We start from the raw sequence: 18,978 nt of genomic DNA on the forward strand, positions 1-18,978 counted from the left end.
CTGCAGCTCCTTCCTCCCTCCCACCACTCCCTGTGCTCCAGCTGTTAAAAATATTGGACTCAGGACTTCCCGTCGTGGCGCAGTGGTTAACGAATCCGACTAGGAACCATGAGGTTGCGGGTTCGGTCCCTGCCCTTGCTCAGTGGGTTAATGATCCGGCGTTGCCGTGAGCTGTGGTGTAGGTTGCAGATGCGGCTCGGATCCTGCGTTGTGTAGGCTGGCGGCTACAGCTCTGATTCGACCCCTAGCCTGGGAACCTCCATATGCCATGGGAGCGGCCCAAGAAATAGCCAAAAAAAAAAAAAAATTGGACTCACATAGTCCTAACTTCAAATCCTGGCTCTGTCACTTTCTAAATTACATCATCCTAACCAAGTATTTAATCTGAGAGCTCTATTTTTTCCTACAAGCAATACGAAACTATCAAATATTTAATTCCTCTAGCCACACCAGACCCAATAATACCATTTGCAGCAACATGGATGGAACGAGAGACTCTCACAATGAGTGAAGTAAGTCAGAGAGAGAAAGACAAATTCCTTATGATATCACCTGTATCTGGAATCTAATATACAGCACAAAGGAACCTTTCTGTAGAAAAGAAAATCATGGACTTGGAGAATAGACTTGTTGCTGCCTGGCGGGAGGGGGAGGGAGCGGGAGGGACTGGGAGCCTGGGGTTAAGGGATGCAAACTATTGCTTTTGGAGTGGATTAGCAATGAGATCCTGCTGTGTAGCTCTGGGAACTATGTCTTGTTACCTATGATGGACCATGATAATGGGAGAAAAAAGAATGTATACATGTATGTGTAACTGAGTCACCATGCTGTACAGTGGAAAAAAATTGTGTTGGGGAGATAAGAAAAAAAAACCAAATATTCTTTATCACAGGATCCTACTACCTGATTAGAAATTATGAGTACCTTGTTCTCATTCTCGCTCCTCCCCCTTGGATTATAAACTCCTTGAGGGCAGGGAATAGGCCTTCTATGTCATTTCTTCTTCCCCCACTGCTTATCAAATTTCTGCTTTTAAAACTACCACAAGACTTGCTGACTTAGTTGAGTACTGATTTAGAATTCAGGTCTAAATTTGGTTCTAGCCTCCATCATTAAGGATCTCTTTTATATTTCCTCACAACTTCCCCATATTTCACTTTCAGATTAAAATGTGAAACCAAAATCACAAGTAGCTTTGTTAGTGACTTAAGGCCTTGTCAAATCATTTACAAGAATATCTTCATGGGACACCTATTTAAAACTGAATACTGTATGAGTTATGTAACCTCAAGTTAATTCCTTGATTTTATAATTTTCTTTCATATTGAAGCAACTTTGAAAATTTGCATCATTTACTTTTATGTATGATAACATTAGTAAAACCATCCATCAGAGTTAAAATATCACTAAGAGTTACATATTGTACTGTGTTCAGTGACAACAGGACTGCTGAATTTTAGGAAGGGCATTTTCAAGATGCCACAACAAGGTATATTACAAAAAAACAAACAAAAACCTTACAGATACATAGTATGAGCTAAATAAGATTGTTTGGGAATGAGGTAATATATTAAATAATTAGTGTGTGATTGATTGTACTTATTATACATTCCCTACTTCAGCAAACCTTGAGTATAGAGTTTCTTTCAGTCAGACCTGGAATTAGGTCTCTCACTCATGTGGTTTCAATTAAGTTCTGTTAAAAATAGCTTGTAATATAAGTAAGTATCAACAATTTTACTACTTTTAATCCATACAAAGGATAAACTTGGGAAAAAAAAATCAAAAGAAGTCAACTCTTATCCTGGGGTTGGGTCTTTATAAGCAGCTGAAATTACCTACTTAGTGTGCAGTCTTAATAATATAAGCTAGCTGTTATTTTATAATACAAATACACATATTTAAGAAACAGACAGAAGAATGATTCTTTATCAGCTCATTAAAAGTAATTTATAAGAATCTCAAAAAAGAATTTCAACACCAGGATATATTACAAATAATTAGAGAAATTTGATTTTTGAATTTCATGCAATTTCATGCAGATATTCTGCTTCATGACATTCAAGTCTTCAAAGTAGTGAAAACTCAGCCACAGCTGCTACATCCTGCCACTTGTTTTTATTATAATATCTGGAGAAAAAATAACAACAGATTATTTCATATACATCACAAGCAGGTTTATAATAGTTATTAATAACCAGTCCCTGGAGGAGAGAACTCTTGATATCCAGGCAACTCCTCTAGTTTCATTCCATCAAGCCTTAGGAAACAAATCCAGAGATCATTTAAAAGAAAAAAAAGAAAAAAAAAAGGAAGAGCTGGCTCACTCCTTCCTGGACATGCCGATAATACTTTTCTTTGGAGACACAAGGAGATCTGCTCAGTAACATTCCAGTGGAAAATGCAGCAAATATGGCTCTCAGTGGCCATCACAAAGGGTGCTCATTCCAGCCTTGTAACCTTGTGGAACCAATCTAGTTGTGTTTCTCAACCCCGTCCTCCTCAGCCACCACCTAGGCAGAATCTCCTCACATTTTTCTATCCATCTCTCCTTTGTATTCTCCTACACTTCGTAGTAGCTGAACTTTCGCACAAGATTCTGGGGCTTTTCCTCCCAATATCTCACACCAGGAGATATAGAGTGGAGCTGGCTTTCATACTATGATATACCTTACCCCCTGGCTTAATTAGCCTACGTCAATGGTACTCAAACTTTTTTGCCCCTTATGCAGCTCCTGCTGTGGCACAGTGGGTTAAGAATTCAACTCCAGAAGCTTGGGTCACTGTGGAAGCATGGGTGTGATCCCCAGCCTGCCATAGTGGGTTAAAGATCTGATGTGCAGCCGTCTGAACACCAAAGACCTGTATCTTTGCTATTCAAAGTATGGTCCATGGATTAGTAACTTCAGTGTCACCTAGGAGGTGATTAGAAATGTAGAGGAGTACCCGTCACGGCTCAGGAGAAAGGAATCTGACTAGCATCCATGCGGACTCAGGTTCCATACAGGGCCTTGCTCAGTGGGTTAAGGATCCGGCATTGGCTGTGTTGCAGATGCAGCTTGGATCCCACGTGGCTGTGGCTGTGGTGTAGGCTGGCAGCTACAGCTCTAATTCAACCCCTGGCCTGGGAACCTCCACATGATCAAAATCTCCATTTTAAACAACTCATAAGTAAATTAAAATTTGGGATGTACTGGCTATTCTACCCTCTATTCCTTATTGATTTCTTCAATGACCTGAGACTGTCTGCTTATTTATTAAAGACCTCAGAAACTGTGCCACAGTCATCCTCTCCATACCAACATCTTTTTGTTTCTTTTTTTTTTTTTTTTTTTTTTTTTTGTCTTTTTAGGACTGCACCTGTGACATATGGAAGTTCCCAGGCTAGGGGTTGAATCAAAGCTGCAGCTGCTGCCTCAGCCACAGCAATGCCAGATCCGAGCCATGTCTATGACCTACACCACAGCTTGTGGAAATGCCAGATCCTTAACCCACTGAGTAGGGCCAGAGATCGAACCTACATCCTCAGAGATACTAAGGTTGGGTTCCTTACCATTGAGCCACAATAGGAACTCCCATACCAACTTTCCAAAACGCAATCGACCCATCCAACTCTGTAGTTTCACCTACACCTCTTCAGCTGTTATATATACATTCAGGGCCATGCTCTATATTTTCCTCTGACATATCTAGAATGCATCATTTTAAAATCTTTGCAACACTAGAGACCTAGGAGTCATCCTCTTACTCTCCTTCTCTCTCACTATCCTATACCAATATCTATATAGTACCAAGCCCTGGAAATTAAACCAATAAACATTTTAAGGTTATACTGGTTTTCAAGCCCCAGAAATCCTGAATCAAATTGCTGAAGAAATGACTCTGGAATGTGCATTATTTATAAATTCCCAGAGACAGGCAGCATGAGCACCACATTCTGAGATATAGTAGCTGAGATCCTTATTTTCTCAGCTTTGTTCATCGGAACTTTTCACAACTCCCATCTGATCTTTCTGCTTCCAGGCTCAACTTTTCCAAATCATGTCCATACTTCTAGGTAGAATTATCTAACTGAAAAGCAATTTGACCAGGATAAAGTCAAAAGTCAGTTTGGTATAGGAGGATTTCCATGATCTGACCCCTGACTACTAATCATTAATCAATTTCAGAGTCCAATCTCCACTCCAGCAGAATATAACTACTTTTGGTTCCTCAACTACCCAAGGAAGCTTTAAGCTTCTGTGCCTTTATTTACTCTGGCCCCTCTGCCAAGAAGGCTTATAGTCAAGGCTTCAGATTATTCTTCAGAGCATTTCCTGCCATCCCTATACACCCCAACAGGATCCTACATCTAGTTCTATGAAAGTGCCGGAGTTCCCGTCGTGGCGCAGTGGTTAACGAATCCGACTAGGAACCATGAGGTTGCGGGTTCGATCCCTGCCCTTGCTCAGTGGGTTAACGATCCGGCGTTGCCGTGAGCTGTGGTGTAGGTTGCAGACGCGGCTCGGATCCCACGTTGCTGTGGCTCTGGCGTAGGCTGGTGGCTACAGCTCCGATTCAACCCCTAGCCTGGGAACCTCCATATGCCGCGGGAGCGGCCCAAGAAATAGCAACAACAACAACAACAAAAAGACAAAAGACCAAAAAAAAAAAAAAAAAAAAGAAAGTGCCTATGCCTCCACTGGACTTGTTTTACATATCTGACTTCCTCTATAAGATAACTAACTTCATAAAGACAGCTATCTATCTATCTCACTATTACCAGCAACCAACTGCATGTAGCATATGACAGTCAGACTCCAAATGAGTGAACCAGTCAACTGCAGAACTTCATCTTCTTATTCTATAGCTACATAATACCAAACCAATAGACTTAAAAGTCTATGGTTATGTCAAAATAGTTTGATTTCTTTTCCCCCCAAAGAACTGGCTGGCATACTTCATCACTGTAATTGTGCTGGTTCAATGTACCTGTGTCAAAGACTACACACACTTACTTCATATCTTCTGTACATGAAATGACATAACCAAATTTATCGTTAAGTACAATAATCACACAATATATTCTAGGCTTTTTGCAATTTAGTAAAAACAAAGGGGCAGTTTTCAAAGATAAAAAAGGAAGATCTAGTGAGCTAGACTTGAGGAATTAACTTATAGAGGCAAGTAAAAATTATTGCATAATGAGTAATTATTATATGTCAGATACTTTACATATACTATCTCTAACCCTTAAAACAACTCTGTGAAGAACTAGTATTACACCAATTTTACAGATAGAAGGGGGAAATTCGGAGGATTTAAGGAAGTTACTCATGTTAAGAGAGACAGGATATGAACTTAGTGATATTCTACTCTTACATGATTTCCATTCCCATTCCTTTGATACTCAAATCTTTTTACATCTCATTTGGGACATTTCTGTGTGATACTTCTACCTGCTATCAGTATCTAAAACTCAAACTCTCACTAAAGGTATATCTGTATCCAGGTAAAGGCTGTTATTCTACTAATTTGAGATGTGAACTTATAACACACTACTATCATCTCTTTTGGAGATGAAAACAAAACAGAAATCTCATAATCGGAGTTCCCGTCATGGTGCAGCGGAAACGAATCCGACTAGGAACCATGAGGTTGCGGGTTCGATCCCTGGCCTCGCTCAGTGGGTTAAGGATCCAGCGTTGCTGTGAGCTGTGGTGTAGGTCGCAGATGCAGCTCGGATCTGGTGTTGCTGTGGCTGTGGTGTAGGCTGGCAGCGACAGCTCCAATTGGACCCCTAGCCTAGGAACCTCCATATGCCTCAGGTATGGCCCTAATAAGACAAATAATAATAATAATAATAAAGAAAAAAGAAAAAAGAAATCTCAAAATCGTACTATAAGGATAGCTACAGGTTTTGTCTGATTTTCCAAAAAGTACTGTTAGTTTGGAAGTCTTGCCTGACACTTCAAAGTTAAAAGCATTCTCTTTGGGGCTCCTAGAGTGCTTTGCTCCACTTCTAATTTATCAACTTACAGAGAAGATTGTGAGGTCTACCTTATCACTAATCTGTAAGCCCCAGAGGATAAAGGCTGTACTCATAACCCAAGCTAATAATGCAGTGCTTAAGGCATGATTGTTGGCTGAATTGAAGTACTAATAAATTAGACATCCACTGCTATAACTGTAAGAAGCACAAAGCAATGATTGTCCAAGCCTCTTCTTGAGGAAAAAAATACTTGAAGTCTCTGTTTAAATAAAATAGAAAAGTCCAATGTGTAAAGTGAAGAGAGGTAAAACTGCTCTGTCTGGATGGGCTGGGAAACTCAGAGCCCTATCTACTCTACTCCACATTCCCTATTTGAGAGCTAGGCAGTCAAACTCAGTGAAAACCAAGAAAGCTAAGTTCTAGTTCTGATTCTGCCAGTAATTGGCTGTGTGAACTTGGGCAAGTCACTTATGAGTATGGCCAGGGCATTTCTGTTATATGTAAAATGAACAAAATAAACTAGATTATTATATGGTTCTCAAATTTTAGTGCACTGGGATCACTTTGAAAGCTCATCAAATTGTTGATTCTTGTGCCATTTACCTCTAGAGATTTTAATTTACCAGGTCTGCAGTGATTCTGGTACAAGTGGTTAGAGGACAACACAATAAGAAACCTTATACTGGATGTTTTCGAAGCCCTCTTCTATCTCTCTGTCACCATTCTCAGATCTCTACTTACCCACACCACCTCCTCTATCATATTTCCTTTGGACTCCTCTAGTGGTTTACTTTCACCAATTTTTTCCCTTTAATCAGCATAGTGCCAGGGGTCACTTGTCCACTATTAACGAACAAGCAGCATACTGAACAGGGGTCCTAGACCATCAAAAGTGAGCTTCACCCTGTAGTCCTGATTAGATTACTGCCAAACTAGCTAAACTGTTAAATGCCAGGACTAAAAATAGGCTGCTGCGTGTTTAAAATAACAGGCTCACAGTTAGCTTGAGGCTTTGCTATTTTTACTAAAGGAAAGACAGAGACAAGTGCCCACAAGTTTAAAGTGAATTACTTAAATGAGGAGTCTGCTATATGAAGTGAGAGCCTAGAAGGAAGCCAGGAGGTGGCACAATTGGTTCAACACGCATGGTGGCAGTGGTGGGGTCTCTCTGTGAATTAAACTAAAAATTTTGGTCTGAACACTCAAAAGAACTTCCTAGACACAAATGAGTTTTGATTTGTTTCATAATTAAACCCAGACATTACTTGATGTCATAAATTAGTATGACAGGCCAAAAAGATCAAATTAAGAGAAGGTTCTTTATTTTTATGTATTTATTAATTTATTTGTCTTTTTGCCTTTTTTAGGGCTGCTCCCACAGCATATGGAGGTTCCCAGGTTAGGGGTCTAATCGAGCTACAGCTGCCAGCCTATGCCAGAGCCACAGGAATGCAGGATCCGAGCCACATCTGCGACCTACACCACAGCTCACGGCAACGCCAGATCCTTAACCCACTGAGCAAGGCCAGGGATCAAACCTGCAACCTCATGGTTCCTAGTTGGATTCGTTAACCACTGAGCCATGATGGGAAGTCCTATTTTTATCTTTTTTTCTGAAGTATAACATACATGCAGAAAAGCACACATATGTGTACCATACGGTTTGCTGGGTCTTCAGAAACTTAACATCCACAAGTAAACAGCATCCAGATAATGAAATGGAACACTACCAGGACCCCAGGATTCCCTCTTATAACCCTTTCAAGTTAATGCTCCCTCTCCAACAAGGACATCCACTATGGTGATTTCTGTTGTAGTTAAGTTTCGCCTAGTTTTGTACTAAATATAAGTAATAATAAATGTACTCTACTGTGTTTGGTTCCTTATAGGGGGCTCATCAATATTGTTGCATATATCTGTATACTATAGATTCTCACTGCCATACAGCACTCTCATGAATGAATATATCACAGTTTATTTATCTGTTCTATTGCTGACGAGCATATGGGTATCATCCAGCTTGAAGCTATCATCAACAGTACTGCTATGAACCTTCTAGTATATGTCTTACAACGAACATATGTACATATTACAGTAGATATATTCCTAGAAGTGGAATTGCTGGGTCTCTAGGGTCCAGGGAAATGGAATTGCTGGGTCTCTTTTCATCTTAGTGAAATGTCTAGGGATCCAGTGATATGAGAGACATGCATCGTAAGATAAAGGATAAGTTGTTGCATCTGGCTACTCCTACAACCAAAAAAGAGGCACAATACTTCGTGGGGCATTTTATTTTTTATTTTTTTGCTTTTTTAGGGTTGCACCTGCAGCATATGGAAGTTCCCAGGCTAGGGGTCAAACTGGAGCTACAGCTGCTGGCCTACTTCACAACCACAGTAACACCAGATCCGAGCTGTGTCTGTGACCTACACCATAGCTCACGACAATGCCGGATCCCCAACCCAGTGAGCAAGGCCAGGGAATGAACCTGAAACCTCATGGTTACCAGTCAGATTTGTTTCTGCTGAGCCACTGTGGGAACTCCCAGTGGGCCATTTTAGACTTTTGAGTCAACATATTGCTCGGTTGAGTGTATACTCCGGTCCTTTTACTAAGCGACTTTAAAAAGCTGCTGGTTTTGAGGGGGTCTCATAACAAAGAGAAGACTCTACAAAAGGCACAGACTACTGTGCAAGATATTCTGCCACTGGTAGCATGTGAGCCAGCAAATCCAATGGTGCCTGAAGTGTCAGTGTCAGAAAGACATGCTATTTGGAACTTGTAGATCAATAATCACAGTAAGGGCCCTTAGGATTTTGGAAAAAAGCACAGCCATTCTCTGTAACTGCTCTCTTTTTGAGAAATAACTTTTGGTCTGATACTGGGTCTCAGTAGAGACTGAATACGTAACCTTGGCCACCAAGTTATAATGAGAGATGAGTTACCCATCATGAATTGTGTGTTGTCTGATGCACCAAGCCGTAAAGTTTGCTGTGAAGAGCAGCATTCTGTTATCAAATGGAAACAGTATATATGAGGTTGGACTCAAGCAAGCCCTTAAGGCACAAGTAAGTTACACGAAGAAGTGGCCCAGATGCCCATAGTCCTGACTCCGGCTACATTACCCTCTCTCTCCCTGCCTGAATTAACAGCATCATGAGGAGTTCTCTATGATAAGGCGACTGAGGAAAAGAAAGCTCAGGCTTGGTTTACAGATGGATCTGGATGATATGCAAGCACCACCTGAAAGGAGACAGCTATAGCACCTACAGCTTCTTTCTCGGACATCCCTTAAGGAAACTGGTAAAGGGATATCCTTCAAGTGGGCAGAACTTCAAGCAAGGCACCTGGTTGTTCACTTTGCTGGAAGGAGAAATAGCCAGGATGTGTGATTATATACTGATTCATGGGCTGTGACCAACAGTTGAGCCAGATAGCTAGAGACTTGGAAGGAACATTATTTGAAAATTAATAACAAGAAAATAAGGGAAGAGGCAGGTGGGCAGAACTCTCTGAATGGGAAAAAACATGACAATATCTGTGTACCATGTGAATGGTCACCAAACAGTGATCTAACCAGAGGAGAACTTTAATAATCAAGTGGATAAGATGACCTGTTCTGTGAATACCAGTTAGTTTCTTTCCCCAGCCACCCCCAGCATCACCCAATAAGCCAATGAACAAAGTGGCCATTGTGGCAGGGATGGAGGTTGTGTATGATCTCAGCAAAACAGACTTCCTTTCACCAAAGTCAGTCTGGTTACAGCCACTGCTGAGGATGGAATTTGTTAGCAGCAGAGACCAACACCTAGTTTCCCAAACTGCACCATTCCCTGGAGCACTCTGCCAGCTTACCTAGTGGCAACAGGTTGATTACACTGACCACTTCCATCATGACTGGGGCAGCATTTTATTCTCACTGAAAAAGACGCTTCATCTGGATATGGATTTGCCTTCCCTGAACATAATGTTTTTGATAAAAAATCACCATCCAAGGACTTAGAGAATGCCTTATCCACCAAGGCAGGAAACCACGACATTGTTTCTGATCATGGAATTCACTTCATAGCAAAAGTATTCTGGCAATAGGCCCAAGCTCATGGCATTCCCTCTCTTACCATGTTTCCCACCATTCTGAAGCAGCTGGCTTGATAGAATGGTGGAATAGCCTTTGGAAGATGCAGTTACAGCACCAACTAAATGGCAATAGCTTGCAGGGCTGAGGCAAGGTTCTCCAGAAGGTTGTACATGATCTGAATTAGCATCCAAATTTGGCATTGTTTCTCTCATGGCCAGGATTCACAGGCCCAAGAATCAAGCAGTAGAAATGAAATTCTGTTTACTACTACCCCTGATGACCCACTGGCAAAATTTCTGCCTCCTGTTGCCATGACTTTATGCTTGTAGGTCTAGAGGTCTTAGGTTCAAAGGGAGGAATGCTTCTATTAGGAGTCACAACAATGATTCCACTGAACTAGAAATCAAGACTGCCACCTGGCCATTTGGGGCTTCTCATGCCTCTGAGTCAACAGACAAAGAAGGAACTTTGCACTGCACTGGCTAAGGTGACTGATCCTGACCACCAAGGAGAAACCAGACTACTGCACCATAGTGGAGGCAAGGAGGAGTATGTCTGGAATACAGTGGATCATTTAGAGTGTTAGCATTACCATGCTCAGTGATTACGGTCTGTGAAAAACTATAATAACCCAATCTAAGCAGGACTTTTAATGGCAGAGACCCTTCAGAAATGACAGTCGTGCCACGTGATCAAAGAACCACAACCGAGGTGCTTGCTGAGGGCAGAGAGAATATGGAATGGGCAATGAAGGAAGGTAGTTATAAATACCTGCTATGACCACACAACTGGTTAAGCAAATATCTTTGTTTTCTTCCCGCTCTCATGTCCCTATCGTCTAACTTAAGTTGTACCTAAGTTGTACTAATAACAGTTAACTATATCACAGTGCTTAAGCTACAATATATCAAGGAGAAGAACAAACATCACCCAGGACTGCATCCTCTTCTGGGAAAGGAGTTAGCACATGTTCAGTTTCACATAGGGACGGTGTTATTATGTTAAGCATAAGAATAATTTCATTATTGTCTTCATTTAGAGATTAAATATGGTTTAAGGAGATGTGCATGAATGCATAGTTGACACGGAGTGGACTGTGATGGTTAATTGCATGTGTCAACTTGGCTAGGTAACATTATCCAACTAAATTAAATACTAATCTTGGTGTTGCTGCAAAGTTTTTTTTTGCGGATATAGCTAATATCTATAACTAACTTTTTTTTTCTTTTCACAGCAGCACCCACGGCATACGGAAGTTCTCAGGCTAGGGGTCCAACGGGAGCTATAGCTGCCGGCCTTTGCCACAGTCGCAGCAATGCCAGATCCAAGCTGTGTCTGGGACCTACACCACAGCTCACAGCAATGCCAGATCCTTAACCCACTGAGCGAGGCCAGGGATCAAACCTGCAACCTCATGGATACTCGTCAGGTTTGTTAACCACTGAGCCACGACGGGAACTATGTTTGGTTTTCTTTTTAATCTGAGTCCATGCATTTAATAAGTGGGAAGAATACAAGAGGGGGGGGGACCCTGAAATTAAATTTGGCCCTATTAGGGCCACACCTGCAGCATATGAAAATTCCCAGGCTAGGAGTCAAATTGGAGCTACAACAGCCAGCCTACACCACAGCCACAGCAACAGGGATCCAAGCCTCATCTGTGTCCTACACCACAGCTCGAAGCAACACTGGATCCTTAACCCACTGAGCGAGGCCAGGGATCAAACCCACATCCTCATGAATACTAGTTGGGTTCTTTAACAGCTGAGCCACAACAGGAACTCCTATGATAACTAACTTTAAGTAAAGGAGATTATCCTTAATAATGTGAGTAGTCCTCATCCAATCAAATGAAAGACCTTAAGAGCAAAACTGAGATTTTTCTCTAAAGAAGAAAAATTCCTCCGAGGACTGTGTCATTAGCTCTTGCCCAAGAGTTTCCAGCCTGCTCTACAGTTTTCAGCCAGACCTACAACTGCGTAAGTCAGTTCCTTGAAATAAATATCTTTACATATGTATAGATATATGTGTCTATACACATATTCCACTTGTTCTGTTTCTTTGGTGGAACCCTGACTGACAGATCATCTACTATTCCCTACCACTGTGCTGAAACTATCAGAAACAGAGATAGAAAGAAATCTATTATGTTGTTTCTCTCCCTTAAAATATAATCTAAATAATATGAAAAGACAGCCTTGTAAATTATGTCAGGCAGTAGTATATTATCAAGTGTCATTTAATTAAGTAGTCAAGGCTCTCAGAAAAAAGAAAACTTAGAAAAAAATAACTTAGAAATAAGAAAAAGGTCTCTGTGGACTTAGGGAGTGCTCAGGGCAGGCTCTGTGGAAGAAATGGGGACAAGGAACAAGAGTAGGCAGCAGGAGTTCCTGTTGTGGCTCAGGAGAAATGAACACGACTAGTATCCATGAGGATGCAGGTTCGATCCCTGGCCTCATTCAATGGGTAAAGGGCGAGCTGTGGTATAGGTTGCAGACACAGTTCAGATCCTGTTTGGCTGTGGCTGTGGCAGCCCAGATTGGACCCCTAGCCCAGGAACTTCCATATGTCACAGGTGCGGCAAGAGTAAGCAACTTAGCTGGACTGAAGTTATACATAACCTATTAAGTTTCAACTGCTTTACTATCTGCTTACTTGTAAAAGCTTCTCCAGCTCCATCAAGTTATTACACATTCTGACTTATATTCAGTAAGGAAAGTACAGAAGAATCTAAACTTGGAATTCAGAAGCCTTGAAAAAAAAATGGAATTCCTCTTCACCACTTGGCAGCAGTATGATCTTGAACAAAATCTTTATATCTCCATAAGCCTCAGATTCTTAATATATAAAATGAGAATTGCATATATAGCCATCATCATAAAGTGTTAGTGAGAAATAAAGAAGATACAATTAGGTGCCTTCCACAGAGAAAGTTCTCAACCAATGATAAGTAAATACAAAAATATCTCCCTAGTTTTAAAAATGAAATATCTGTTAAATAAGAAACCCAACAACACTAAATTTCAAATAGTTATGAGGAGGAATACTAAATAAATACACTTTAAATCAATGACATATGTTAATTTTTCAAAAAATGAAGTGTAAGACTTTAAAAAAATTATTTTACTCAGGTTCTGAAAACTGACCAAGATTTTTTATACTTTTAACATTTCCACTTTGTGCAAGAACTCTCAGAATACAATTTATAACTGAACTTCCTGTGTACTAAGGAATTTACAATGAAAAAAATGTTTTATATATTCCAAAATGTATGCTATGCATTCATACTACACTACCTTGAGGAGTATCTTTAGGAAGAGAATATTTCTTCTTCTTTAAAATAATACCTTTACTTTCTACTTGTCTAGTTCCTGGTGATGCTTTAATAATACAACACATTTCTGATGTATTTGAAGGAACCTAAAAAAGAAAAAATTAAATTTTGCATAATTTTTCCAGGTACTATATCTGTATGTTGTTTTATTTCAAAGGCAAATAATTTCAATATCTGTGTATTTCACAGATACCACTCTAGACACTAAGTGACTGGTTTTAAAACATCTGCTTATTTAATATTCACAAGATCCAGGCAGAGCAGATTATATTATCCCCAGTTGTAAAACAAGGAAACTTAGGTTCAGAGAGGTTGCATATAACTGTTTAAAAACAAAGACAGGAGTTCCCGTCGTGGCGCAGTGGTTAACAAATCCGACTAGGAACCATGAGGTTGCAGGTTCGGTCCCTGCCCTTGCTCAGTGGGTTAACGATCCGGCGTTGCCGTGAGCTGTGGTGTAGGTTGCAGATGCGGCTTGGATGCTGCATTGCTGTGCTCTGGCGTAGGCCGGTGGCTACAGCTCTGATTCAACCCCTAGCGTGGGAACCTCCATATGCCACGGGAGCGGCCCAAAGAAATAGCAAAAAGACAAAAACAAAAACAAAAACAAAAAAAAACAACAACAAAGACAAAGTAATGACAGAGTTGAGATTCAAGCATTCTGAAGTGGGGACAGAAAGTTTACAGAATTCACTGAATTAAAACATAAATGTGAATTTAATGCAGAGTCAAACACTAGATTAACTTGATTTCCCAACTGAGTTAATTTTGATAATATCCCACCAACCAGACTGTCTCTAGAATAAAGAAATGCCATATCTTTCAGACGTGACATATCTTGTTTCTAAGAACTCAGAAGTAGAAATATATACTTATGAAGGGACCTTCCTATTTTAAATAAAATTATTACCGACACCTCTTCTAATGTAAAATTCATAACATTCTCTGAGGTAGACACGTACAGTTTTCCTGCCCAGCATTCATCTTCTATCCTTCTGGTTGGGAGAGGCTACTCATTCAATTAGCTTGCACACTACTCCTTACAGATTGGAAGGGGCTGATAGCACTAACACTTCTGAGCACCAACATGGCCACAAGATTTAGCCTAGACAAGCAATGTATTCCATGCCTTGGGTATAGTGCCTGGCTCAGACAAGGAAACTGTAAATGGGCCAACAGGAAGACGAGAATGCTGAACTTACGATTCTGGCACAAAACCAGAACCATTAAAGGGGGCCAAAGTGGTCCCAGATTGATACTCAATCCTAGCTACACTTGATGAAGGATAAACAGAAACAAATCCTCTTAGTAGGATGCGATCCCCAATTTAGGCCCAAAGAAGTCTCATCTAATAAGAGCAACAAAATAAATGATCAGGGTCAAGGTCAGCATCAGAGTTGTTCTTCAAGATTCGGCTCAGAATAGTCCAAGCAGAAATGATGGACAAAACACATTTCGTATCTTTCTATAATTTTATTATAACAACAATATAGTAAGTATCGAACTTATGAGAAACCAAGCTGCCATATGAAAAACTGTACAGGAATATCAAATAATGGATTGAAGTGCCCAAAACACCAGATATTAGAATTTCCAAATCATAATAAAATAACAGTGTATGAAATGGTTTACAAATTAACAACTGAAATCTCACAGATGACCAAGCAGCAAGAAACTATCCGGAATGAAAGCAAATTTGAAAAAGAAACAATTTTAACTTCTTAAAATGAAAAATAAAATTGTTTAAGATAAAAAATGCAATGAAGGGCTTAAGCAGAATAGCAGCTAAAGAAAAAATTACTGAAAAATTAACTACCCAGAATACAGTAAATAAATGAAAAATATTAAAGAGAGGTTGAAAGGTATTGAAGATGGAAACATATACTACTGGAGGCCTACACTAATTGCCATTCCAGACAGAATAGAAGATAATATCTAAGAAATTTCCCAAATTGATGAGAGACATGAGTTCACAGATTCAGGAAGCCTCATATTCCAAGTGAAATTAGAATTTTAAAAGAACAGCAAACAAAAATATTGATCCATTTATGTACATATTCTCATGAAATTATAGCATACCCAAGATAAGTGGAACTTAAAAGAAGCCAGAAATAAAAGATATATCAATTTCCAAGGTCACACTTAGGCTCACTGATCTGCTGGAAGGACTCATAGGATTCAGAAAAGCTGTTATACTTAACAATTATGATTTATTACAGGAAAAAGATATAGATTAAAATCAGAGACAGAGGTCTAGATGGTGGAGTGAAAGTACATGGAACTCACTTCCCTCCACGAACATATCAAAAATATACTTACGTGTGGAAAAATTCTCACTGAAAACCAAATGAAAATTGGCAGAAGGACTCCTGTACAACCAAGGCTTTAAGAAAGATATACACATATCTGGAGTTCCCGTTGTGGAGCAATGGTAAATGAATCCAACTAGGAACCATGAGGTTGCGGGTTCAATCCCTGGCCTTGCTCAGTGAGTTAAAGATCTGGCGTTGCCGTGAGCTGTGGTGTAGGTCACAGATGTGGCTCGGATCCCGCATTGCTGTGGTTCTAGCACTGGTGGCTACAGCTCTGATTAAACCCCTAGTCTGGGAACCTCCATACGCCTTGGGAGTGGTCCTAGAAAAAGGCAAAAAGACAAAAAAAAAAAAAAAAAAAAAAAAAAAAAGAAAGAAAGAAAGAAAGAAAATTATACACATAATTGAATAGGATGAAAAGAAAAGCCATCAGTTCAGGACATGTGCCCCTCTGAATGGACTCAGGAAAAAGGAGATTTTATAGGTAGACACCACTTTGGGGAGTAAGCAGGTTTAGCTGCAGACTGGCTATCCTGGTACTGGAGTTCTACACATAGGAAACAAGCCCCTTTGTCTGGATGGAGAACCACTGGGAGATACATAAATGTTGGAGAAACCTGGACTCCACACATTTGACAAGTACACAGGTGCTGGCTTGTCCCTAGTCAGGGAAGGGCAGAGGTCTTCCCTAATGGCTGTTGGGTTTCCCACAACCACCTTGCTGTATTCCCTAGCCTGAGTTAAGTGAATGCTCTGGCCCAGCTCACTCCACACCACAGTGCAGCACTGAATCTAGGGCAGCCAGGACGGAGAAAAAGACTCAATCTTGTGATGCAAAGGTAATCCAGTCCTGGGGCAGAATGCAGGTGGAGCAGTGATGGCCATTGCTGGTGCTTACTCAAAAGACCCCCCAGAAGCAGCCCAGACTTTTGACAGCAGCACAACTACTGGATTTGCCCTCAATTGCCTCATTGTATACCCCAGCCCAAGATGAGTGAACACTCCAGCCCCGCTCACCTCATGCCATGCCATGCCATGACACTAGATCTGGGGTAGTCATGAGCAGGGAAAAGATGTGAACTACACAGGCAGAGCACTGGACCACAGTAGTTACACAAGCCCCACTCACTTCAGCCCTCCCTTCCTTCAGGGCAAAGGTGCTAGTGCAGGGAGAAGGAAAAACACAGTTAAAGGGAACAGAGCCAGTGTGAGCTCAATCGTTATTGCTTCTATTCCAGCAACTTTAGATCAGAGCCCACCCATGAAAGGCTGGTGACAGCCACTCAGCAGAGAGGAAGTCCTTCCTCACAGCCTATACAAGTTTTAACTCCTCCGTCTCCAGCCCCAGTGACTTTCAAGGTGATAGCTGTCAGCACACACCCAAAAAAGACATGACAGGCATCCACGTCAAATCCATCACTGCTATCAAAGGCATCAAGCACATACAGTTTACAATGAGAAATTTTCACATAAGAACATCCCTTCAAGATCATAATTGGTAACGGTTTCACTTAAATTCACAAAGGTAGTGAAAGTTAAGTAAAATGAAAAGGCCAAGGAACTACCCTCAATTAAAAGAGCAAGAGAAAAAACCTCTGAAAAAAAATAATGAAACAGAAATAAGGAATTTACCAGATAAGAATTCAAAACATTGGTAATAAAAAAGTTAAATGAATTAAGAAAAACAACTGATCTAAAAACTGATCATTTTAACCAGGAAATAAAATATACAAAAAAGACCTCATCAGAAATGAAGAATTCCATAGTTGAAATAAAAAATACATTAGAAGGAATGAATAGCAGACCAAGTGATACAGAAGAATGTATAAGTGATTTGGAAGATAAAATAATGGGAATCATCTAATCAGAACAGCAGAAAGAAAGACTAATTTTAAAAAAAAACAAAAGAAATCTATGAGATCTTTGGGATAACACTAATTGTGACAATAGTTCACATTTTAGGAGTTCCAGAAGGAGAATAGAGAGAGAAGGAAACTGAAACTGTATTTAAAGAAATTAAGGCTTAAAGAATTAAGAAATTAAGTTTAAAAAATTAAACTTCACAAACCTAAAGAAGAAAACACATATTCAGGTAGAGAAAGCACAAGGGGTCCCAAACAAGATGAACCCAAACAAATCCACACCAAGACATATCACAAGCAAAATGGCAAAAGTCAAAGATAAAGAGAGAATTCTAAAAGCAGCAAGAGGAAAAAAAGAGCCATGTTTAAGAGAATCCTCATACAACCACCAGCTGATTTATGTGCAGAAACTTTGCAGGCCAGAGGAGAGTAGCATGAAATATTCAAAGTCCTGAAACTGAAAAATTTGCAACCAAAGTTCCCATTGTGGCTCAGCAGTGACAAACCTGACTAGTAACCATGAGGAAGCAGGTTTGATCCCTGGCCTTGCTCAGAGAGTTAAGTATCCAGCGTTGCTTGGAGCTGTGGTGTAGGCTGCAGACATGACTCAGATCTGACACTGCTGTGGGTGTGGCCAGTAGCTGCAGCTTCAATTCACCCCTAGCCTGGGAACTTCTATATGCCAAAGGTGTGGCCCTCAAAAGCAAAAGAAAAAAAAAAAAGAAAAGAAAACACTGCAACTGAGGATACTTTACCTAGCAAGATTATCATTTAGAAAAGAAAGAGAAATTAAAAGTTTCTCAAGCAAAAACTACAAGTAATTCATCAATATTAAAGACACCCTAAAAGAAATGCTGACATTCTCTAAACGGAAAAGAATCTAGAGGAAAGAGAAAGTTCCACTAGGAAAAGAAGATACATAGTAAAAATTAAAGATTACTTAAATAAGCCAGTATGCAGATTAAGAGGCAAAAAATTATAAAAGCAACTATAATTACAATAAACAGTTAAGGGATAAGCATGAAGATATAAAACATGACACAAACAGAAAATGTGAGGGCAAAAAGCAAAAAATGTAGGTCTTTTAGAAATGTTTGAACTTAAATGACTACAAGTTTTAAACAAGTAGATATAATTATGGGTCAATATTATATCTATGGTAACCACAAATCAAAACACTACAATAGGAGTTTCTTGGTGGACTAGTGGCTTAGGTATCTCATGTTGTCAACTGCTGTGGCATGGTTTGATCAAAAAAACAAACAAAAAACCTACAAGAGATAAACAGAAACCAAAAAGAAATTTACAAAAGCATATTATTAAAGAAACTCATCAAACCACAATGGTAGGGGAAAAAATGTAAAGAACACAAAAAAAACTACAAAAACATCTGGAAGAAAGCAATAAAATGGCAGTAAGTA

The 18,978-nt window shown here is 39.9% G+C and overlaps 1 protein-coding gene across 1 annotated transcript in view; it reads right to left on the reverse strand.

Annotated features, from left to right (window-relative positions):
* Positions 782-18,978, reverse strand: part of MEIKIN (meiotic kinetochore factor) — a 104,683-nt gene continuing 86,486 nt past the window's right edge. The window contains exons 11-12 of the mRNA XM_021084744.1: positions 13,346-13,469; positions 782-2,130 (exon numbers count right to left, since the gene is read on the reverse strand). Coding sequence (XP_020940403.1) covers positions 2,099-2,130; positions 13,346-13,469 — 156 coding nt within the window. The 3' untranslated portion in view covers positions 782-2,098. The remainder of the gene's footprint in view (positions 2,131-13,345; positions 13,470-18,978) is intronic.

This window comes from Sus scrofa, chromosome 2 (genome assembly GCF_000003025.6).
Source record: "Sus scrofa isolate TJ Tabasco breed Duroc chromosome 2, Sscrofa11.1, whole genome shotgun sequence".
Classification (NCBI taxonomy): Eukaryota; Metazoa; Chordata; class Mammalia; order Artiodactyla; family Suidae; genus Sus; species Sus scrofa.